The sequence below is a fragment of the Schistosoma mansoni genome, chromosome W, assembly GCF_000237925.1.
Source record: "Schistosoma mansoni strain Puerto Rico chromosome W, complete genome".
In the NCBI taxonomy this organism is placed as follows: domain Eukaryota; kingdom Metazoa; phylum Platyhelminthes; class Trematoda; order Strigeidida; family Schistosomatidae; genus Schistosoma; species Schistosoma mansoni.
This window is the reverse complement of record NC_031502.1, coordinates 50,909,756-50,935,957: the sequence shown is the minus strand read 5'-3', so window position 1 is coordinate 50,935,957 and position 26,202 is coordinate 50,909,756. Positions and strand designations below refer to the sequence as shown.

Genomic DNA, 26,202 nt, shown 5'->3' with positions numbered 1-26,202 from the left:
TGATGCGTATTAACACGTTTTCCAGTCATAATAATAAAAGATGGCTTGTTTTTTCTGTGTTCTTAATTTGGGATAGAATTTGAGTGGACCAATAAGCCACAGAATATCCGGCTGTTGCTGGTCACTGGTGTCATTTGACTTAAGAGAAACTGATTATTTGTGAACTACGTAATCTAGTGATTTAAATAGATAAACTAACAGAAATCTAATTTGCCACCACTTTTTCAGCGATGATGAACGTGAAAATTAGGTAAACTGCAAAATAGTTCATTGACAGGTAATTTTGTTTACCTGGATTAGATTGACATAGCAATGGATCAATGTGTAAATCACGCGAAAACAAAATTATCAGTTAATGAAGCAACATGTACGGTAACGATCAGACGTTTAAGGCACTGGTTCGTCCGCTTATATAGTCCAGTGGAGATTAATAATGACTTGAACGCACTGTGTGGTTGAGATTACTGAAATAAAATTCCACCTTGCTGTTCTGACGTATAGGGATCAATACTGATGTTGATACAAAAGTCTCCAACCGGCTACTGAGTGGAAAGACCAAGAGTGAAGGAAATTTATTGGGTTAAACCGACTCACATACATAAGCACCCAATTACGCATGTTTATTCCATAGAAAATGAAACAACTTTTTAGTCAAACACATCCACTCACCATTAGATTGTTGATCAGTCCACTGGATCATTGTCCTGATCTATTGACAACTTGAGCCGATGAAGTTCGTTGCTGAATACTACGTTTACTATGACTGAACAAGCCGAATATAAGTTATGTACTCGTAAAACATAATTCTTTTCGCATTGGGCTTCAAAAATGTTAAAAACTACAGAGTAGTGTGCTTACATAAGCTTTTCACTTCAAGATTGACTGGTTCTATTTTTTAATTGATAGCGCCTGGAATACATTGAATATTATATGGAATTATTTGCCTAGCTGTTACTATTTAATGGATGTTTAAGAGGATGAGATTACTTTGTTTGTCGTGAATGTTACAATTTACTGATACTCAACGACTGAAATCGCAATATTTGATGATTATCATAAATAAGAAGTAGCATAAAACGAAATTTTACTGTTGATGTTCACTGAACAATGGGAAATGGGCGCGGTAACTATCGAGAGAGAAATTTAATTGTACTTCGGAATAGAGAATTACGTGCTGAGTAATCGGTGCTTCGAAAATGTCAGCTTTGAATAAACCATCTTCTGACGGTTTAGCTGAATCAAATAATTGTATAATCCTTCCAATTAACCAATTTAGGACTTGTTTTTTAAAAAAATATTTAATGATGGGATCAATAACACTATTGTTAGTACCAGGGAGACAAGATATACATTTTATACTTAACAATGCTATGTTACATAAAAATAAACAAATATATTTTTCTCCAGTAAACTTTTAAATTTACGAGATGTGGATTAATGGATAATGAATGAAAAACTAAAGTAACAACAAAAACGATGAATGACCATCCAGCTAAGTTTGCTTTATTAATGATCAACAGTACCAGATCAAAACATACATGATGAATACCGAAGTACTGGCTGAAATGAAACCGGTTAATTAAATTAAACCACATATGTTACAATTATCATCCTGATCCAAGGGGAAAATCTATATGAGGAAAGCACATGAGAAAAGTTATTCAGAAAACACTGAGACAAATACCAATACATATATGAACATATACGATACATATTAAGCATCAAACAATGTCATAATTTGAATCTGATTGGTTTCATTTTTAAAAAACAAAGAAAAAAAACCTTTTCGGCGGTACGTTAACAGTTTAGTTGATAGAAGACCATAACAAAGTAAACAAAAAAAACTGAAATATCCATGCAGATAGAAGAAGAAGACAAAAAAAAATACATTTTCAAATAGGAAGTGCTTATTCTACACTTTTTATTTTGGAATAATTTACAAGAACTACAAAACATTAATAAAGTAATGTAATGTACTTCTATAAAGAGGAGAAATAGTAAAGATATTAAATGAGTATGATAAATTAAATTTATCCATGTTTATAAACAATCAGAATAGGCATAAAATTAATTTTTATGAAATGGATTTATCTTATTCATATTATTGACCCATTAAAGCAATTCCAAGAGCTTTACGTTGTTCTTCATTTAATTGACTTACACATACTTCTACCAATGATGAATTGGACTAAAAGGAATAAAATAAAAGGTATTTGCATGAAGAAAATTTCATTAAAAGTGGGGTTTAAACATCTTTCATTTATAATATTGAAAGAGATCGATGCTTCTTCTTTTTCACCTGTAACATATCTACCGGTAGATGGGATACGGTAAATAAAATCTTATTCAACAGTATATTAATAGTTTTTAACTTGAACTGAAACATTCATCATTCTAATTGTTGAGTCAGTCAGTCAGTCACAACGTAGAAATTCGTACGTACGTACATCAGTTCGAGTTGCCATACCACATTAGCACACAGATGCAGTTGTTAATTCAAATCCCATAGTGGTAGAAGTAGTAAGAGTATAAGCATTATGTGAAAGATTAGGGTTTGAAGATGTTATTGAAGGAGCATAATACAGTGAAATAAATTTGGAAATAGAAAAAGGATACGGACATGAAGAATTCAGAAGATTAGACTTTGGTAGAACACAAAGAGTGGATGCACCTTCGCCATTGCAAACGATTTTGAGCCATGTCTTTCAAGGTCTCTAACCATCGGTTGCTATTATCTGGCAGATCCCAACCAGGTAGTCTACACCTACCAATATGGCTCAGTTCACTTGTCACTGACTTCACGGATTTGTGCCACGTTTTGGTCTGGCCGCCCCTAGCTTTCTTTCAACCTACTCCTGCACGTCGGGGCAGTCGGTGGTTGGGCATACGTAACACGTGTCCCAGCCATCTCAACTGATGAAGTTTCACTACTTCATTAGCATAAACGGCATCCAGGAATTATAAAATAATTGTTACACTGAGCGGAAAATGAACTACAAAATTCTCTTTGATTAGATCTTTAAGAAAAACATAAAATCCCAAAGACATTGGATGAAATAGTTCGAAATCAGTGAGAGTAACACTGACTTACTCTTTAATCTTTTATCCCACCTTTCATTGTTTAGTTGTCATTGATCTATTTGAGTTGTATTTTTCACTGAAATAATTGTCGGCATTTTCCTCTTTTTGTTTCCACCTCTCTAATTTCTTCTCCTACTGTGTTGGCGTAAAGTGTTAGTAATTTGGGTGTATGCATATTTCCAATAAATCTTGTGTTGTTCATGACTTTTTGAAATTCCCATAATGTATGAACAAGATTTAGTAATTTTATTTAGTCACTCGACTTGACAAACAACATGGTCAGATAAAAATAACCATGCACAAACGATCATTACAATTATGTAACCCGTAGTTTCTCTTTACTATTTAACCCTAAAAGGACTGACCCCGTAGTAACACAGTGGATCGTTTATATTTCATGATAATATAGTGTTAATAAATAATTCAATAAGTAAACAAAAATTTTTGACGTTATGAATATTGATAAATGCTGACATGATTAGGATCCCTATGAAGATTTTCCCACTTACGTACTTATTTACGACTGTTACTCCTCATAAAGGAGCATAGGCGAATTCGACAAAACGAGGTGTTTTGGTTTTTATGGTCAAAATGAAATATAGATACAAGTTATACAGTAACAAACTAATTCAAAAGTAAAAGACAGGTTACAGATTTTTCCACTTTTAATCCTTGATATTTACAAACATTTCTGAAGAATAGCTGCCTAACATACGGTAATTCTGCATGCATTATGCGCGATGTATGAGATATACCTGGTGGAGAGGTGATGTGTTTATCGATGTAATCACGTTTTCTAAGCTGGGTGGTTTGATCTTGAAGCTTTTATTATCTTAGTTATTAGCACGAACTCGTGTTTTGAAAATGTGAATTAAACTAAAGTGACTTACTTGTATGTGGCGCAGTATGGATACACACCGTTGATAAGCGGAAGGTTTTTCTAAACCGTTTTGCTGATTGAAACCACCAGCTTGATTAACCGTTTCCAGTTTCGATCGATTTTCTTCGGTGTTTGTATCAGACAGACCGCCAGTAGACATGGATTCAGCGATAGCACGAACGATGCGGGGTAGGTTAGAGTTATCTGGTCCAATTACAACAGGATTATTGGCTTCAATAAGATCACATAGATAGCCGTATACATGTTCAGTCTCTACAGTATCATCACATATAGGAAGCCAACCTAACCATCGGACGATCAAAGCGTCAATACCTCCTAGTGCTGGCGGTAAACATTCAGGTCGATATTTCATAATCTGTTCAAAAACAATAAAAGCATTATTGTCGAAATTGTAAATTATCGATAGCTATATAAATTAAATAATATTAGTAAACAAAATGAACAGACAAATTTAGTTCAGTTAGAGCTACCGTGACCACCAGACAAATAAATTAGGAAATTACCACTAAGAATTCACACAGCACTGGAATGAGAAAATAGACAAAGCATCGCACAAATTGTGCAAAAACATGCATTGGGAAATTATTGAAACGCACCTTTGTGATCGCGCTAATTGCATTTTCGGTGCATAAATTGTTTTCTTCAGACTTTGAATCTGGGGCTTCAACTAACTGTATAAGTGGTCCAACAAAATCAGACAATATTTGATTATACTCAGGACCGCCTTTCATAGCAGCTACGCCGATCCCATAAACAACAGCTTGACGAACATCCGGCTGCTGGTGATGTACAGCTTGGACAAATGTAGGCAAGAAGAATTGATGAAATTGCCAACTCTGTGTTCCAGTGAATTCAATTATCTCATCCCATAAACAGATACCCCACTGCAAATCTGACCAAGGACGATTTTGTTCCTATGAAAAAAAACAGGTTAAAACAAAAATGAGAATATGTGTGAATAGGTGGGATATTTCTAACTAGTCTACATCCAGATGTCGCATAACAAACATATTATTTTAAAACTTCTTCGGATCAGATGCTTTTAAATTTATGATAGGGTATCATGTCAGGAATGCTGCTACCTTGACGTGGTGGTCGTGCTTGCCCATCGTGATGAATCAATCGATCCATACTGGCTGGAACAATCGTTCCTCAAGGTCCTACCATGCCAGGCAAGTCGGTTGAAGAGCGGTGAGACTAAAAGCAGCAAACCCAAGGTCCGAAGGCGAAGTCGTACTGCTGACTGTACAGAGGTGTGACAGCAGTAAGGTGTTTCCTTCAGACAACCAGCATGACAGCGATGCTGCCTTCCCATAAGGAGGGGTGGCGTTAGAAAAGGTCGACCCTGAAAATGCACACCTCGCCTTATCTCACGGATATCCGTCTCCGGCGGTAAGGTCCTCTGAAGAACGGAGCCAACACAAAAACTACCCACAAAAAGGTCGTGTGTGACCGACCTCAAGCAGTTGTCCCTCGGGCACTGCGGTCACGCTCTCAGATCATTAAGACCACTTCTAACCCAATTTCCTTTCCAGGTACCTCTAGAAGAACCCTTCCACGGTGTGGGCAACCGGGAATCGATAACTGCCCTCATACCTCTAACAGCACTCAAGACCACTGTATTCATAATCAATCTCCTTCTTCAATTCCTACTATTCCTTCTACCTTCACTTTCAACACTAAACTTCCTCTTTCGGTTTCCTCCTCAAGTGTCACCATGGCCAACGATTCTAGTGCGCGAAACGCTGTCCCAGGTCTACTAAAACCTCGCTCCAAACTACACATTGGAGCCTTCAACGTACGTACCCTATGCCAAATCGGTCAACAGGCCTCCTTAGCTAAAACTCTAGAATCTCGTACCATTGATGTATGCTGTGTCTCCGAAACACGCATACAGGATCCCAGTGTGGTCATTCACTTGACCTCATCTCGCCAAAATGGACAACCAACGAAATACACCCTCCGTGTATCTGGCGACCCGATGGCTAGTTCTCGTGGACTTGCAGGTGTAGGCATAGCACTAAGTACAAGGGCAGAACAGACATTACTAGAATGGATCCCCGTTGACAGTCGCCTGTGTGCTGTCCGGCTAAATGGTTCCGTAAGAACTCGGAAGGATAGGGACACACGTCGTTGCCTTTTCGTCGTTTCTGCCTATGATCCCACTGACTGCAGCCATGATGAAGTGAAAGATGACTTTTACAGAAAGCTCTCTGAGCTTCTTCAGAAAGCTAAGCGCTCAGACATAGTAGTCGTAGTGGGTGACTTTAATGCCCAGGTAGGCAGCTTAAATCAAACAGAAAGACATATAGGTGGGTGTTTTAGTATTCCGGCTCAACGAACCGATAATGGTGATCGTCTGTTGCAACTATGCTCAGACAATCGTTTATTTTTAGCAAGCACTAATTTTAAGCATAAGGAGAGACATCGTCTAACATGGCGACCACCTGCACCAAACCAACGATGGACTCAAATAGACCATATTGTCATCAGTCATCGTTGGAGAGGCTCAATAGAAGATTGTCGCTCGTATTGGAATACTTGTTTAGACTCTGATCACGCTTTAATATGAGCGCGCATTTGTCTGCGCCTCAATGGACGCAGGAAAAGTACACTAAGAAGACCCATTAGGATTGAACTGGAGGACGAGAAAGCCAAATGCGAATTCCAGAAACAACTGAGTTCACATCTAGGCAGTTCTGTAAACGAGACTGACCCAGATGCTGCTTGGAAAGACATACGAACAGCTGTGGAAACAGCAGTAACATCTATTAGTCATTTAAACCATAGGGCTCCAAAAAACCAGTGGATTTCTTCTAAGTCTATTTCACTGATGGATTCGCGTAAACTCATCCCATCAGGCTCTGAACACGACGAAGAGCGTAAACAAATTAGATCTAGGTTAACTAAAAGCCTAAGGAACGATCGTGAGCAGTGGTGGGCAACGAAAGCAAAAGAGATGGAAAAGGCAGCGGCTGTAGGCAACACCAGGCAACTATTCAGACTAATAAAAGAAACCGGAATTAATAAGTCAAGTGTAAGTGAGACAATCTCGGAAAAAGATGGAACCCTTATCTGCTCTCAACCCAAACGTTTAGAACGATGGGCGGAACACTTTAAGGAGCAGTTTAGCTGGCCTTCAGCTACTTCACAACTACCCACTATTCCCAGAAAACCTGAATGGAACATTGAAGTAGGCCCCCCGACTCTACTTGAAGTTCAAAAGGCTATAAGTAATCTGAAACGAGGAAGAGCAGCTGGTCCAGATGGATTGGCTCCAGAGGTCTTTAAATATGGTGGTCCAATTTTAGCGATTAGGTTGACTAATATTCTGGCTAAAATCTGGGAAACGGACGTAATCCCATCTGACTGGTCACAATCACTGATTGTCCCAATATATAAGAAGGGGCCAAAATCATCCTGTGATAACTATAGAGGGATCAGTCTGACTAACATAGCATCTAAAATACTAGCCTCAATAATTATCGGGCGCCTAACTAAGACTCGTGAACTGCAAACACGAGAAAATCAGGCTGGCTTCAGAACTGGTCGTGGCTGTATCGACCACATATTCACCATTCGTCAAGTTTTAGAGCACAGACACGCTTATCGGCGTCCGACAATGATAGCTCTTCTTGACTTAGAAGCAGCATTTGACTCTGTAGACCGAGAGGATCTGTGGCAGTGTCTGTCATTGGAAGGTGTACCTGAGAAGTACATAAACCTTGTGAATGCTCTTTACTCGAACACTACCAGTCGAGTGAGAGCTTATGGCGAACTGTCATCTGATTTTCCAACCTCAAGTGGTGTCCGTCAAGGCTGTCCACTACCCCCATTTTTGTTTAACTTCATTATAGACCTGTTGCTGGAAATAACACTCTCTTCGACTGAATTTTCAGGAATTGATCTCCTACCAGGGGGAACACTAAGCGACTTAGAATACGCAGATGACATAGTCCTGTTTGGTGAAGACGCTGACAAAATGCAGAGTCTTCTGTTGGAACTCAGTAATAATGCCAGGATGTTTGGGATGCGTTTCTCCCCATCCAAATGTAAATTGTTACTCCAGGACTGGCCTGCGTCAACACCTGAACTGAGGATAGGGAGTGAAGTAGTCGAACGCGTGGACAACTTCACTTGCCTTGGAAGTCTGATCAGCCCTAATGGGTTGGTGTCTGACGAAATCTCTGCACGGATTCAAAAAGCTCGTTTGGCTTTTGCCAACTTACGTCACCTATGGCGAAGACGAGATATCCGTCTATCAATTAAGGGACGAGTATACTGCTCAGCAGTTCGCTCTGTTCTACTTTACGGCTGTGAAACATTGCCATTAAGAGTAGAAGGTACTCGTAAGTTACTAGTATTTGACCACAGATGTCTTAGAAATATTGCTCGCATCTGCTGGGATAACCGGGTAAGTAATAGTGAGGTTAGACACAGGGTATTAGGGAATGATGGTAAATCAGTTGATGACGTGATGAATCTTCATCGACTGAGATGCTTGGGCCACGTGTTATGTATGCCTGAACACCGATTACCACGACGCGCAATGTTGACTAGTGTAGGGGATGGTTGGAAGAGAGTTAGGGGCGGCCAAACCAAAACATGGCATCAGTGCTTGAAGTCACTAACTTCTAGTCTGAGCCATGTTGGTAGATGCAGACTACTTGGTTGGGGTCCACGTGACTATCGTAACCAATGATTGGAGACTCTAGGTGACATGGCTCAGAATCGATCACAATGGCGTAGGTGTATACACTCTTTATATTCCTTTAAACCTTGAGATTAAAATTGCTTCATAACGTTCTTCCTTCCTATACTATATCCTTATATACAACCTATCTTTTATATACTACCACCACTAAATTAATTACGTGTATGAATCGGGTGTTCATCTTGTTGTGCTAACGAGGTATGGCAACTTGGACCGATGCATATATGTGCCTGGTCCTACGTTGTAGCTGATTGACTGACTGATAGTTATATAAAACATACATTCCCCTAATTAACCAAAGAAAGCCTTAATTCTTACTATAACGATCTTTGGGGAGAGCGATTTGGAATGGTGTACTGTAGTGCAATGTGTAATTGGATTTGTATTTACACTTAGTGTAAAAATAGCAATCAAGAACGTACTAAAACAAATAACTGAACAACGTGTAAATAGTTTAATCTATTTTGCCTATCAAAACCAATCCGAATTCGACTGCTATAATTAACTATCAGGCTTTTCACAGTATATTCAGCCATTTGTAATCAAGGTACAGCTAGAAACATTTGTGTAGGCAAAAAGTTGTCATGCCATATTATTATTATTATTATTATTATTATGGGGGGCGACATGAGATGAATAGTAGAGTTAAAATAAAGTAGCAGTAATAATAATCAGAAACTAAACATTGAGAATGTTATTCGAAAGGAAATTAAAAAATATTTAAGAAGGAATATTGCGACACGAAATAGGGAGGAAGATAAAGAGTAGTTTCATCTGCAATAATACGAACGATTTTCAATCACATAGCACAAATGTCTCCAATCACTGATCACGGTCATCAGGTGGACATCAATCACACAGTGTACATCTATCAACATGTCTCGGACCAACAGTCAGTTATTTCATGGATTAGTGTCATGTGTTGGTTTGGGCATGCCCGACTTTCTTTAAAATTACTTTCACATCAGAAAAAATCGATCATTGAGGTGGGCGGTAGTTGAACATAAGTAGCACGTCGTAATCATTAAAGTTGATGGGGGTTTACAATCTCACCGATATTTAGTACTTAATGACTAACATCAATACTGCTCACTCGATCATTTTACGGTATGCGAACAACGCTATGAAGATCCATATAAACAAAGAACTTGCAGTCAATGCAGGACAAAGCAAAAGAGATTGATTGGAGCTAAAAAGTAACTTATTTAAAAGAAAATGATATAAATATTTCCCTTAACAGTGGATTTCCGGAGTTTAAGCTAGGTTGGTGGGTGGGTACAAAGAATCCACCTAGGGGAATTGGAAAACCCTGATTCCAAACCAATAGTGCACACAGGCTCCAGGATCCTGGGGGCAAATGGTGTGAATATATTTTGGTTTCCCTTTGTATCAATGTTTGTTTAATTAAGTAAATAAATGGTAAATAAACACATACCAGGAGTTTGACACAGAATACCATAAGTTGTTGAAAGAATGGAAGTGCTTCAACACCGAAAGCAGCAAAAATGGAATGAACAATATCACACATTTTTGATAAAACGTATTCATCTTCATCTTTTTCGCTTAACAGGCGTTCTTCTTCGAATTCATCATAATCTTCATTCTGGACAAAGTAGAAAAATGTTATAACTTGTTATCAGATAAATGTGTTGTGCAAATCTATATAATAATGTCATGCTTATAACGGTGAAGTGTAATTCTTCCTTAAACATACGTGAAAGACATCGTAATATACATAGTTTATCACCAAAGAAGTGAGTAAAATAGATAGATGTCAGGTTGATTGTGCCTATGAATGAAATTAAGATATTTAATATTCTTTGTTTATGTTCCATTTGCCTAGTTAGTTTAACTGACGACAGATTACAAAAGACAATAAACATATATATACTATTTAAAATTTTTCGACAAGGTCGAGAATATACAAGCAATTTTTGCAATAATTACATGATAATTGATGGATTTAGGGTCCCATATAAAAGAATGAAAAGTGTAATATGTTTGTTAGGTTTACTTATCACCAGGAGTCGTCAAATCTAAATTACTAAGAGCCTATTTTGTGTTTTACTACATCTGTGTAATAGTAATTTTCTTTATGAACATTACAAAAATAATGTAAACTGAGCGCAACTTACCTGTCGTTGTGCAAGACGTTCATCACTTTTTTCAAAATGTTCATGAAACAAATGATCTAATAGATTTCGAATTTCAGCTAACTGATCACTAGTCACATAAGTCTTTCCAACTGCTTCGATAGAATTTGCAAGTGATTGTAGATGATCTGCTACAACATCACGCTCAGGTTCATTGGTTACTGCTCGTATAAGACTTTTGTGTACACGTTCCCAGGCAGTTTTTACCAATTCTGGTTGCTTAACCTTCATACTACTAAGAAGAAAAGGTAGGCATTCAGCAGCAGCACTACGAACCTATTTGTTTGAAGAAAAACGTCAAGAAATGGATGATTAATATAGTTTTTGCAGATACAACAAGAAAAAACTTCTATTGATAAATATCATAAAGTAAGAATAGTTATATGGGGCAACCCCTGACACCTAGTGAATGTTAATATTTTCAGTGGTCAAGTTCTCGTGTCGCAGAAGTCCTCTCAGTCAATGGATAGCTATGGCCTTGCTCCTTCTCCTGACTTTTATCTCTGCACAAATTTAATCTTTTATATGTGAATATAGTGCTTTAGAATAAATACAATCACTGAAATCTTTAAAAAACACTGAAGTATTAATGACTTGGAAGCTTCATATTTGCTATCAATAGAATTTGTTAAAATTATAATACCAGAAAATTAACGTTGAGAACTACGATTTTCCAAGTCGATAAACGAATTTCTAATTGTTAAAATCAATAAGTATATATGATGGTTAATCGGTTATATGCAGTGTTACAAAGTGTATTCGAGAGTAGTGATTGCTCTTAAGATCGAATTACTGAGGTAAGTCGCCGAATGATTTAAAACCAAAAACAAGACCACTAGCCACAATTATCAATTTTTAAATTTAATAAAGTGACACTTCTATGTATCAAACATTAGCACGGGAAATAATACGATAAAATTTCATAAGCCATTGCAGGGAATCACAGTTTGTAGGTCAATCGAGTTTTACTCAATTGAGACCTAACTTTTAGGCGTAATTTTTCCTACCCATATCACTTAACCACCGAATTTAGTAATCATTAATTACTTAAGGAAGGGGATATATTCATGTCGTTAAATCCTTTATAAGACTTTAAGATGTCAAATAATTCAAAAAACATGTTTTTCAGAAAAAAATTACCAGTTAATTAATTAAGTTGAAGCAATAATAACTCAGTATAACTTACTTCATCATTAAAATAGAAATCAAGCAACGGGACCATAATATCCAAAACTTGTTGACAATAAGGTGCAAAACTCTCCTTCATTTCACGTGCATAACAAACGAGCATCTGACAAGCTGTTGCTTTGTCTTCTAGTCCACTAAAGAAAAATAAACAATTTTATCAACCATTGGAGTTTGAAATAACTTAAACTAACAATAAAATAATCTCTTTCATATTTCCAACTAACCTTGTGCGAATTGCATAATTACGATCCTCTCCCAATTTGACAACTTGCCAATCAACATCCGATTCTACATCGTCTGCTTCATCATTGTCGAGGATACATATCTCAGGTTTTACACAGGCAGAACGTAATACCTGTGGCATAACAACAGGAAGATAACTTTCGAAATCACGACCCAATAGCTTGCAGATTCTTGCCCAAGCGCTAATCATATAAGAAGCCTAGGAATTAGAAATTATAATCATGAATCAAAAGAATAACAGTAGGCGCAAACACATTTCCTAAATACCATATAATGATGACTTACCTGAGGATCATCTTCGTCTGATGATTCAGAATCCGGTTGAGTTTGCGTCTGAAGTAATAGATTCATTACTGGCCCGACATCCTGAATGAACTTTTCTTTTCCAACAGCTAATCCAATAAGACTTATACACTCAATAGTTTTACCACGCAATAAACGTAAATCTTTGTGTGTAGCATTTTCCATTATATACTTTAGAACTGGCATAAAACTGTAGACAAAATAAACAAAATGAAGATTAACATAGTTTATATATAAGATAATAAATACTTATATTATTAAAACATGGTTTGTTTTTTAAACAATCTACTTAATTAGTAATAGCTAAGAAGCAATGAGTTAGGTAGGCTTGTAAAACATTCGATAAATGTACAATTAATTAGCACTAACCATTTCTATATTAGTTAACGAGTGACTATGATGTGAGGTAGATAAGATGACATACAATCTTGATTCAAGAGATAGAGTACGTCTAAGTCGCAGTTTTTAGTGACGAAAGCGTAATAAAAATCAGGAAATACGCAAATGATGAGATAATATAGCTCTCTAATAATATTGATAATAATAACGTTAGGATCTATATAGCTCAAGGTCTGTAGCTTATCATTTCTGTTACATTGAGTGTTGTATTTAGAACTCGGACTTTTGTTATACCGCGTACAGCCTGAGTACTCGAACGCTAGAACCCTCCAAGTCGCAAGTTCACCGGGAGCCGTCTCCACATGGAGACATACAGGAAACTTACATTGTCCCAGACAGTACGCAATAATATTGATAATTCATTTCAGTCCTGAATATTTTAATACCTATTCTTACTCAATCTTGTCATAGACATACACCTTAAGTAATTTTATCCATGTTGGCATTGATTTTCTTACTCAAAGATTTTCCAATCAGATTATTTACATGACTTGAACCTGTCAAAGACAGGAAAAAACAGAGTTCTTTTCCCATCGCTTTAAATGGAAAATGTTGCTTTTAAATTGATTTAATTCGATTATCGGTTTGGTGAAATTAGTTGGTGGAGCAACTAATGACGCTTTATTTGTTTTCAACTACAGAGACTAACTCAAGTATTTTTGCATTTTGATCGACATGGAAATGAAATGTGGTGATTGAAAATAAGGACAAGATCTTATCTAATATAGCCGGTGAACCTGATCAGCTTAACTTGAATTCGGTAACAATTTGCTCCGATATTGTTTGAAAAGGGAATGAACAACATACGAACATTTCCATGAATATACCATCGATAAAACCTTTATATTGAATAACTATGTTGACGAATGATGTGTAGTGAAACACTGAATTTAAGTCATGTAGTGTTAGTTACAAAACGTAGAAAAGAAAAAACAAACTAAATGAGCAAAGATGTGTACAGATTGACCGATTTTTTTCTACTTAGTAAAATATTGTACATGCTTAGGAACAATTAATCGTATAGTCTATAAAGTAAGTTGTTGCATCTTCATAAACCACTTCAAATACTTCAAATATACTTCACAACTAAGGACACATGAAAAAAGTTAAAACGTCATACCATAGTTTGAGTTTAAAACGGGAAATCAGTATATACAAAGTAGACGCACCGATCATAATACGGTAAGAATTTCTTTTCAGCTGCATCAGCAACAGATGCCACAGTTGTTACTATTTGCATTAGCACTAGCTTGCGACCATGCTCCACCATCTCCTGAAACTTAGAATTCATGATTTGTTCGAGTTTGGACACCAGGTCATCCAAGTAATTTACCAGAATGTGCTGCAAAATGGAATATATGAGCATACATATATACTAATTGAAACATGACAATTATTTATTTGTTTGCACGATGCGCTAACGTAAGTAAATGTAGTCAGTTCTTTTAACTGTGTGGAACTAAACATTTTATTTCCCTTATCGTTTAGTTCGAGATTATTTTGCATAATAATACTTCATTTACATTCAGTTTCATTTAATAGAGAGAACTTAATGATTAGACAAACTCGATTATTAGACTGACTAACACATTAATTATACACAGGTGAATGTCATCTTAATGAGACCCTAAAATTATGACCTAATGACTAAAAATCACGTGATTGAGTGGCATATCGAGTGAAGAAACATATTTACGCAATCACCTCTAGGTTATATGATAAGTCAGGTGGATGTCCAGGCGATTTGTAAAAACCACATTGTTCGAAAATCTCAGATCACCGTCTAAATGTTCATGACAGTATTGGCGTATCTAATCATAAGAATATGTGATTTATAGGTGTATTCACTCGATATTTGGGAACACAATTATCTACAAATATTTATCTTCCTTTGTTATCTGTTTGGGTTGGTCAAGCGTTAGAAGCTTGTATTAGTAGCTAAATTGGACCGTAGATGACAGTAACAGAATCAAGCCGAAGTCTAATTATACGGACAGATGCAGACTCAAAGGTAATTGTTGAAACCGTTATTATAAAATATGTGGTGGTTTTTATAAGCAATAGATATAATCCAACTAGTGAGTTAAAATTTTTGCATTTTAATGACTCCGAAGAAACTGCATCAATAAAAATATTCTGTTCACAAACCTGTGGTACTTTCTCACAGAAATTGACTAGAGCAGCCCCCGCATTGGCTTGTACTCTAGGCACCGTATCGTTAAGTGTTTGAACTAATGCTGGGAGCACAGTACTGTGATGAGTTTTCTGTAGTTTCGGACCAAAATCCGTTGCCATTTGTCCAACAGAATTGCAAGCTGCATATCGAACACGTGGATGTGGATCACTAAGACGAGGGAGGACAGCATCTAATATAGAACCAAGCATAGTCTCCATCTGTTTGCTGCTCCCTTCACTGCACGCGGAAATTGCCATTAATCCAGCATACCGTCGCTTCCAGTCAGCTGTAAACAAAACAATAATAGTTGCAGACAAAACTTATTTGATGAACTACTATCAAAATATCTAGTAAGATGAACGAATAAAAGGTCACAATTCCATGGAATATAGGACTACTGAAAATCAAATTAATATCTTTTCTTTGAAATAGTGTAGATATATTTTTACGTTGACTAAGGAAATGTAAATTTTGTGTAACAACTGTTAGTTACTTAACCCGTAAAATTAAGGAAAAAACTTATAATAATTCATGAATTACCGTGTTGCAGCATATTTGGGACAGATCGGCGAATTTCATTCAGGATATGTTGACCACCTACAGCACATGATAACCTGTCAAGTGCAAGTTCCGCTGTGAGAGCATTACTACTGTCATCCTCCTCTTCTGCAGTGTCAGCATCAGCCCAGTCAGGTTCTTCATCAACTTCTGACATCATGTTGAGCAATGTCCCCACAAGAGACTCGATTAAAGTGGCTGACTTTCTTACACCCGCTGGTATATTTTCTGCTAGTGTAACGATCACTTCCAAGGCTAGATGTCTTTGCGTTTCCTCAAGCTCTTCGTTACACAATATCTATGTAAGGAAAGTAAGAATTATGTTAGAAAAACGATTAAAGATAGAACTATTTAGAAAATTAGAGAGTGAGTAAAAAGATTGTGCTCTTTTTAAAAACTAATAATACCATCTGCCTTATACATAGAAATTCTGATTATAAGACAAAGACCTTAGCAAAATGTTATGAGTGGAAAAAATGATAATTAATTAGCAGTTGAGATTTTAGTATAGTTATTTGTGAAAACCATATTTGAAATAATCTCCGCGATTGAAATCTAAATAACTCTAAAGTTTCGTCCAGCAAACTGTCTGGATTTCTTCAGGGCAACTAACGAAATCACAATCATCAAATGGTATATAGTGTTTAACAACCAAATCAAAACTTTACCGTGCTTATACAACCATATTCTGATGTTGACTTTAGTAAGTACGATAACATGAATCAATTATATGAGAATCATGTGAAAAGTCCACAATGTGAAGATAAATGAATGAATGGATGATTGAGTGTATATGTGTAAGTTTGAGTTATTAATAATTGCTATTAAGTGTTAATTTGCTTCTATTCGTAGTAAAAATAAAAAGTTCAAAGTGAAAATGTTTTTTGAAACATCGATGTGTATGTAAAATGAGAACCATCAAATACATAATCGTAACGCCGAAATATCTCAGTTGATTGTTGTCAGAATAACGATGCATGTGTAATAAATAGGTTGGATAGAGTCCAATTACTTGTTAATGATCATTGGACAAGAGGTGACTTTAAGACTACAAAGAATAAGTCTGAGATAATACAAGTGCTCATTGGAATTTCCATTTATCAATATAACTTCAAGGTAACTTGGTTGATTCAAAGTTAAAAAAATAATCGTTTGTTTTTAAAGTTTGAACAAGGACAATGAGTAAGTTAAAATGCTACTACTTGTCACACAAAAAAATCTACAAACAATAAATTTGTGAACTTGTTCTATGACGAGTAATTTTCAATGGTTCAATTTGAACCACTACAATTTGGTTAAGCACTTTGAGAAACTTTAAGATTGAATATGATTACAAAAAGATAAAAAAAACAAATTTCAAATTATTTCAGTGTTAAAACACGTAAGCATTTATATATTTCAATTTACAGTGAATGATAATTAAGTTTCGAAAAGTGACTAGATCGATTAAGGTAATTATTTGTAAAACTAATAAACATATGTAACAGTGTACATAATACATAAAGTAATGAAGATGTATCCGTAGCCGTAGCAAGCACTTAATGCATAAGACTAATATGTTTAGACCAATTAAAAATATTTGATGTTTTGCCGTACAACGTTACGCTTCTTAAGCATTGTATAATTGTAAAGTGGACATGAATGACAATATTAAACAGTTTCCCGATGAATAGCATATACTGCCAGTAATCCATCTAGTGTTATGAATTTATCACCTTTATTCTGTCTATTTAAAATAGTGGTTTATTACATTCTGAACTTTAATTATTGTTTGACAGGTTCAAACTTTGTCTTACCTACTTGGTGATTTTATTTTATTTTTGTGAAAAATTAGCTTGTCTATCGATTAATTGCAAAACTTCGTAAACAGACCCGTGGAAAGTGAATGGGTTTTAATTACTCTGTCTGTTTACTCTGTCTGTTTACTAAAATAAGAATTTTTACTTAAAACTTCATTGCAAAAGCCTCGTATGTAAAAATAAAACTGGCTATAAAACTGGCTGTATAAACTCTGAAACTGGATTTAAGGCACTAAGTGCGAAAAAGCGAATTATATATATATATATATATATATATATATATGGAAATTACTAGAAAGCAAGAAAAAATAATGAACTCGGAGCATACCTTATAGCATAACTCCAATGTAGGCGCTAAATAAGGTCTTAAGTATTTATGCGCAGCATCTGCGATGTCAACTAAAGCTTTTAGAGGTGTATCATCTTCTGAATCTGTTTGGATAGCAGTAGCAATAGCCTGAAACAAGGTATACAAATTAGACCGATACATTAAATATATGACAAACAAAAACTTACGGTAATCTCTTTTTATCAGATAAGGATTATGAAAACTAACAAATTCAAAATATAACCTATTTAATAAGTAGCCGACAGCTGAACCAAAATGATGAACTATACGGTAAGGCTATTTGCAAGTACACACAAACGACAGTACTGATCCTAGACAAATAAAAAAAGCAATATTTAAAATGAGGTACATGACGTTTCAGTCAGTTACAACGTAGAACCTGTAAATCGATTTAAGTTGCCATACCCCATTAGCATAGAGAGATGTAATTGTCAAACCGAACCCCAGAACAGTAGAGGTAGTAATAGTATCAGTGGTAATAGGAGAGATTAGGCATCCAAGATACGACTCGAAAAGAAAATATAAACTGGTGAGATAAAAATTTTATGAGGAATTCAACACAGAATTTGGGGGAAGACAGAATGAATGCACCTGCTCCGTTTCAAATGATTTTGAGCCATATCATCCAGTCTCTAACCAATAGTTATGATAGTCACACGGACCCCAACCTGACAGTCTGTACCTATTAACATGTCAGTGACTTCATGGACTGATCTAATGTTTTGGTTTGGCCACCCCTAGCTTTCTTCCATCCTGCCCCTACATCACACATCTCTCGTCAAGGAAAGCGGTGGTTGGACCTAAGTAACACATATTCCGACCACTTCAATTGATGAAGATTTACTACTTCTTGAATTGATTTGCCATCCTTACCTAATACTCTATTCCTAACCCAGGTATTGGTTACTCCATGGTCCCAAAATATACGAGCAATGCTTCGTAGAGACCTATGATCGAATGTCAGTAACCTACGAATATCCTTTATTCCTCATTACCATGTTTCACACCTGTAAAGTAGAACGGGCTGAACTTGAAGACATACTTTTAACAAACAGAGTACTAGACCGAATAAACATAATGATGGTGAACCTCGGTCTTAGCATTATTACTGATCAGTTAAAAACTTTGAATTTTGTTGGACAGATTATGGGACTTAAAATTTTATCGATGCTTTAAGCTGAGTTATTAATCAATTATAAAGTTTGACGGCTAATGGGTTGGGCGGTTGGATAAATTAAATGAGAATTTGCTGACAAATGTGCAACCAAAATATCTTATAATAATTTAATTAAAATTTAGTGATAACGAAAAATCAACAAGCAAACAGCTGATATTTCTATATACACTCAACCATCACCTATACTTCTTAAAACCATCAATATCAATTATTTCTGATACGATTTTTAGTAAATAGGAACGAAAAATACAATATTTCCTGCCTCAACATACATAAGAACACCCATAATACAGCAAACCATCAAATTAGATTGTTACTACATGGGAAATAATAACTCTTATGTATGAGTTAAACAATAATAACTAAAACTGGAAAGACAAAGTAACTAAACTTTCAGAGTCGGCATCTTTATGTTAGACAAACTACTGATATTAATTACGATGAAGTATGGGAAAGTTCTAAACAACTATACCTGTAGTGCAACGGGAACCAATTCTCGGAGAGATTGAAGTACAGAGTCTTCAGTTGCATTTTGAACAGTAAAAGCAGCTAAGGCACGTAACCCCGCAGCTCTAAGCTCTGAGCTTGAAGGGTCAGAAATAGCCCTGACCAGAAACTGACCAATAATCCCTATGCTTTGTGCCTGTTGGTTTCCAAATAGTGATGGGACTGATCCAAAAATGTGGCAGGCGATTTCGCGTAACCCGGAATCAGGTGAATTTGACCATTCAAGCAAAATGGAAGTGAATTCAGGCCATTCGGAATTACCATCATCATCTATATAAATGTTCAAAATCATAGTGTTAATACTGTAGAGAAAATAATTGTGCTCACTACTACCAACAGATAGAATTTTGTTCCTCTCAAAATGATGAGCTACTTGATCATCATTCTAATTGCATGGAATGGTGGCTTAATGGTTAGTGTTCGACTTTTAGAGTTTGAAACCCGATCCGCCTACTTCGATGTGGATAACCGGGTTTTCTCATAAGTGCTTAAAACTAGGGTGTGACTTATATCAAAGTACCTGGTGAATGAGTTAATCTAATTATAATAATACATTCTAGTCGTTAGGGATTTCTGCTTCTATACTAGTAAATTGAAGCATACTGAAATATAACACTAGATGTTTATTTTCAAATACAGGAATTAGACAGTACAATCACAGCACATTTCGAAACAATATACTCTACCTATATAAGCCCATAGCATTAAAATGCACTAATTATATTTTGGAATACCTAGGATATTTGAACAGATATCTTTCCATAAACATGTGAAAATTTCCAGTCATCAAGTCTTACAACAGATAATAACATTGTTTCTAATAAACACTTGTCTGCTTTTTGATCACTGACTTTAACAATAAACACGAATTATATACACATTCTGAGCATGAACACCAAATAGTAGTCAATTAAAACGAGGGAAATAAATAAACCTACCGAATTGCATCCGAACCAGCTCGGAGATCAGATCAGCTACTTTTCTGCGCATTAATTGTTCTCTTTCATGAACTAAAATTAAAACTAGCTGCTGCTTAGCTGAATTTTTTGTTTCGACTGGAAGAGGCTCGAATGCTGAACCATAATCATTGACTAGTAGCCGGCGTGCGAGAATTGCAGCCATATGTCGAGACTGACAACAATATTCAAAAATTAACAGAGAAAATTATTTCGAAAGTGAATAACATCACAGCAATTAAGGTGTGACCCAACCTTACAGATTTCTTAGTATGTAGTACTAAAGTTACAAACAAGATGGTTTTGACCGATATTATGATTGCATAAATTTCTCAGTCCTAAAATATTAGTTATGACAGACCAAATAGACATCAATGTGATAGTATTTAGAAAGCTTGTAATGTCCACAGGACAGGAACTTGGGGATAAAAAAGTGAGCTGACCGCCGACACACAAGACTAATTTTGGTTTGTTTACATTTCACAGTAACTTGGCTTGTTGTAGAAACGATTATTGAAGTAGGAAAGACATTACAATTCTTCCAAATCAATGACTGATTAACCCACGTTTTAACACTGACAGTCGATCATTTATTATCTAGAAAACGATAGTAAACCATATACTTACTAAAGCACAGTAATCTGATACAGGCTTATATATAGAACCTATCATGTGATTGCTTTGATAGAAATATCGGAATGAACAAATACACGTCATATGGGCTGGCTCTATAATATTTTGCTGACTGAATGAAGTGAGTTTTGACACTGAAACAATAGCGGGGTTGGAAAATGATGCTATGTTTTAACCAACAGGACCCTGGAATTTGTGCAAACACGCATTACTTTAATTTTTTAAAAATGTTCAGAGAAAACAAAGCGTTTGGTGTCAGCTTTAGTTCTTAGTGTGGATAAGGATAATCTATTTCTAAAACTAGTTTCCTTGTGGATTTTAAGCCGTGTCTAAATGAAATAGTTTAGAAAAATCGAACCTGGACAGTGAAAAATCAGGGATGTTTGGTACGATTTCTACACCTATTAAATGTGAGATATGGCTTCGGAAAACGGGTGAGAATCTGGATGAAGTAGCATTGTGAAGATAAGATTAACGACCACATTCTTTCCTGAAGCGAGTAAGAATTAAGTCCAAGACTGTATGAATACCATTGGTAAACAACAGGACTACAAGTATAGGGTTAAAGGTAACCCTCACGAATCTATACTACGATGTCAACATAGAGCCTGGCACGGACGTGCATTGGTTCAGGTAATATAACACTAGCAGGGAGAGATGAATATAAAAATTTGAATCGCAATGGACTAAAATAATGTAGCAGTAATGATAATCAGAAACTAAACATTGAGAATATTATTCGAAAAGACAATGAAAATGTATGTAAGAAGGAATACTGCAACACAAAATAGAGAGGGAGATAAAGAGTAGTTCCATCTGCGACAATATGAATGATTCTCAATCACGTAGCACAAATGTCTCCAATCACTGATCACAGTCATCACGTGGACACCCATCAGACAGTGTGCATCTACCCACACGTCTAACTTTCTTCAAACTTACTCTCATATTGAAAAACATTGCCCATCGAGGTTGGTGATGGTTAGACATAGGTAACATTTCATAATTACTGTAGACGATGAAGAATTACAACCTCACCGACCGACTTTCCACCTTTCCCAAGTATTCAATGTTTGACATCAGTATTGCTCACTTAGTCGCTTCAAAAAAAGTAAGAAATGCTTCGAAGATATCCATAATCAAAAACCTGTTCCGTACCGATGTCTTTTACTTTCACAGACCGTGTTCTGCATTCATAACGTGAAATAGATTTCTGTGCAGCATACATGTCACTTAATTAGCAGACGAACATTTCGTCTACGCCACAAGAGATGCAAGTTGGCAAATGAAGATCAAGCTTATGTCAGACGCCCTCTCAATAGGACTGACTTAACTTCCAAAACAAATGAAATGGTCGACGCACTCAATTCATAATTAATTCAGACAATGATAGAGAGTCCTGAAGGAGAGGAACGTATTCTGAACACGCTAGCATTGTTGATCAAGATAATGAAACTTTGTTTTGTTAACATCATTAGACAGAGGTGTCACCTGTGTATTCTCAGTCGATAAGTGGACCTCCTGATAGACCAGCCCCTGAATTTAGCTGTTATTTCCAGGACATCTATGACGAACATTATTTAAAGGTCGACAACCGTGGTGATAGGTCTTCAAAAGCTGATTCGATAAATAGTGTACAAGAAAACCTTTGCAAGGTGGACGTACTTCATTGATGCTGACACAACCTGATGATCAGCTGATTCAAACGTTGCCTTAGGGTCAGGAAACACAACTATGGTCAGGTGCTGGTATGTGTTTCTAAAACATTTGGTTAACATATCCAAGTTCAAGTCCAAAACCAGCTTGATTTACCTAGGATTGCTTTCCACAAATCTTAGCTGTGTCAAGTGGTTATAAAAAGTCTGATATTTTGGACACCATATCAGTCGGACTGATTTTGCTGCAGTTACCACAAAAGGACTTACGTTCTTTCTTACAAACTGGCATTACTAGCAATAGAGACCAGTCAGAAGGGATTATGTTGAGCTCGTTTGTGAGTTTGGACGCTACTGTCTGGATTAGACAGTAATAAGAGCTCAATTGAAAGGTTTGCTTAAAGTAGAATACATCAACGCAAAACCTAGTCAACGAATAACATTGAAAGAAAGGAAATACAATAACTCCCTCTTTTGTTTTTTCAAGTCGGGACGGGATCGGGTATGTTTGATTATTCTCATCACAGCTCACAAAAATGCAACTTATATTTATCATCCAGAGTTATCTTAACCATGACTATGGTAATACCTTGTCAGTCATAAGTAGGACCTTGTGAACATTGTGATAACCTAGACGTCATTTTATAGTAAGTCTGGTTACAAGTAGTCAGTTGTACAGCATCACGTTACAAACTTCGCTACAATTAATCAAGTATAGCAACACCAATGTCTGCGAAAAGTTGTTTAAGTGATACCGATAACAAATCATCCCCGGCTACGTTCTAGAAAAGTTCACGTACAGCAGGTGTCTGTCCATATCTTAATACACCAAAGGTCTAAACGTCGTTGCAGGGGTCGCTATCAGGCACATTGGATTTGGCGGATAAAATTAAATGTCAGTTAATATGGGGTGGTCGAAAGGAAGCAGTTTTGGAATATTACGACCTTGCAATGCACAGAAAACAAGATAGGCATGAACTGTGAAGGGTAATTGTGGACATGAGACATAAAAAAGTTAGTAACATCTAAAAAGCAGTCATCGCTTCTCTCATCTGAGAAAAACTAACAGGCGATAAATACTCGGGCAAAGCAGATTATCAAAGCAAAGGTACACAAACAGGGATTTTGACACCCATGATTAAGTATAGCCACGTAACAGACATTTAACTACAGACGCCTAAATATAACATAATTGGAACTAACCTGGGAGATTACGCTTTTGTCGTTTAACACTTGGAGGAGAAGAGTGAATCGAGTTGTCGGTGTAATGGCATCGTACGCGGTCTGAAACAACAATAGGAGCAAAAATATGATTTACCTCCGAACGTGTACGAGATTCGTTATCCGAGCTTTGAAGTTGTAACAACAAAGTTTGAAATGCAGCGTAATCAGACATTTGTGACCCAACGATAGAACCCTAGCACTTTTGACTTCAACTAGCGTGCCCAACCTCGCGCAAAATCTTGAAGTGCGCGGCAAAACCCAAATTTGCGCTGTAATTAACAAGGTGTAGATCAAGATACCAACCAGATTCACTGTAACCAGCTATAGATAGGTTTAAGTGTCAGAAGGCTTTATTGTTACGCGAAACACTCTGACCTGCCATCACAGTTCATGTTGACTATACTTATGAAAAAGTATCGTTATGAGGAAATTAATAGCAGTGGGAAAAGCGCATGGTTGGAAATCCCAAGTTAATGCTAATAATTCGGTTTCTCAGTTCACTCAACCTTCTTCCGAATGCATACACCAGATGATTTTTACCATATCGTGGTGTAATAGGTGCACTATTTAAAATGGACAGTGGTATTTTTCCTCGCTGGGTTGATTTTACAGTTTTGATTGTGTAGCTGTAAATAATTCCCCAAAATCAATAGCTCATTAAGTGTTCGACATTGGATGCTGACCATGTTGTTTAAGTGGACTTGTTTAACTGAAGGCTTTCGGTCATGCATCCGTACCAGATCACGTTTCAACACGGCGTGGGACACAGCTCCTACGTTTCATTAGCCAGCTTATAGAAAAGGTCCTCGATATATTGGTAACGAATCAAATATATCTTTCCTGCCTCTTCTCATCTGACTTCTGATTTCTATCTGACTGGGAACGATCGAATATAGAAGGTGCTACTGGTAGCTAGTTGTAAAACTAGAACATCCGTGGTATCCTCAGTGGTGAACCCGACGTGATCTGGTACACCAAGTCAATATGCTGTGAGTCTGTTCCATTTTGGAATATTATTATTCATTGTTATTCTTTATTTGAATTTTATATATTGTGATATACTTTTTTTTCGCGAATTTTTTTTTCCGGATATATTTTAATTAGACATTTTTTGTTATCTATATTACTATGACGGAACACTCACCCAAGGTTTTTAAGTTAAAGTCTATTCCCCCTATTTCAATTCAGTTAACGCCATTTTGGCCCAACAATATCGAGTCTTGGTTCTGCTATGCAGAAGCCGATTTTTGCATGCACGGAATCACGGACTCGCGCACACGTTTCCTCGCGGTAGTTAAGGCGTTACCGCGCGAGTTTAACAGGTACGTAACACCTAGTATGTTTACTAGTGATGTTCCCGAACCTTACGAAACGCTTAAACTATCGATTTTAAAACGCGGAGACCTAACTGATCGACAACGGTTAGACCAACTCCTTAACAATATCGACTTACAACATGGTTCTGCGATGGACATGTTGCTTAGAATGAGAGAAGTCATTGGCCAACGAACTTTCGATGATGGCCTATTTAGACAACTTTTCTTGTCTAAACTCCCTCAACAGGTGCAGGCAGTGCTTGTTTCATTTCAAAACAATGCCATAGATGAACTAGCTGCATCTGCCGATCGAATCTTAGAAATCACCAAATTTTCTAAGGCCGAGGTTTTTACTATCAAAGAAAAACCCCAATCGACCTCGACTGACATGGCCGAACTATGTCACACGCTTACAAAATATCTTAGAGTTCGTAATGACCGTAGTCGGTCAAAATCCTCACGTAGGAGCGTTTCACGTAAGAGATCTGTCTCTCGACCACGAGAGACAGACAACCCCGACTGGTGCTGGTATCACAACCAGTACGGTAAGTCTTCCAGAAATTGCAGGAAACCCTGCAATTATCCGACCCCAAAATCGAGTGACACGAAAAACAGTTCGGGAAACTTCCCAGCCGGCACGCGTTAACGGCAACCGTAGCCGGCGAACACAGCCGCCTCTTATATGTCACGGATGTGACTACGAAAGTTCGCTACCTCGTCGACACTGGCGCAGAAGTTAGCGTTCTTTCAGAAAATCCCGACGACAGACTTCGCGAGTCTGTTTTAAGTTTACAGGCGGCAAACGGAAAACCGATCGCTACTTACGGTAAAAGGTACGTCTACCTTAACGTGGGTTTACGCAAACCCATC

The 26,202-nt window shown here is 36.7% G+C and overlaps 1 protein-coding gene across 1 annotated transcript; it reads right to left on the bottom strand.

Moving 5' to 3' along the window:
- Positions 1-1,303: 1,303 nt before the first annotated feature.
- On the bottom strand, positions 1,304-24,264 carry Smp_032510 (putative importin-beta 3). The gene is made up of 16 exons (XM_018790065.1): positions 24,111-24,264; positions 23,996-24,076; positions 20,487-20,679; positions 19,514-19,818; positions 17,844-17,972; positions 15,699-16,014; positions 15,131-15,444; positions 14,152-14,324; positions 12,566-12,773; positions 12,262-12,479; positions 12,036-12,171; positions 10,832-11,125; positions 10,132-10,299; positions 4,579-4,896; positions 3,972-4,337; positions 1,304-2,188 (listed from the first exon to the last, which is right to left on the bottom strand). The coding sequence occupies exons 1-16, from the start codon at positions 24,186-24,188 to the stop codon at positions 2,102-2,104; spliced, it is 3,384 nt and encodes a 1,127-aa protein (XP_018655445.1). The 5' UTR covers positions 24,189-24,264; the 3' UTR covers positions 1,304-2,101.
- Between the last annotated feature and the right edge of the window lie 1,938 nt (positions 24,265-26,202).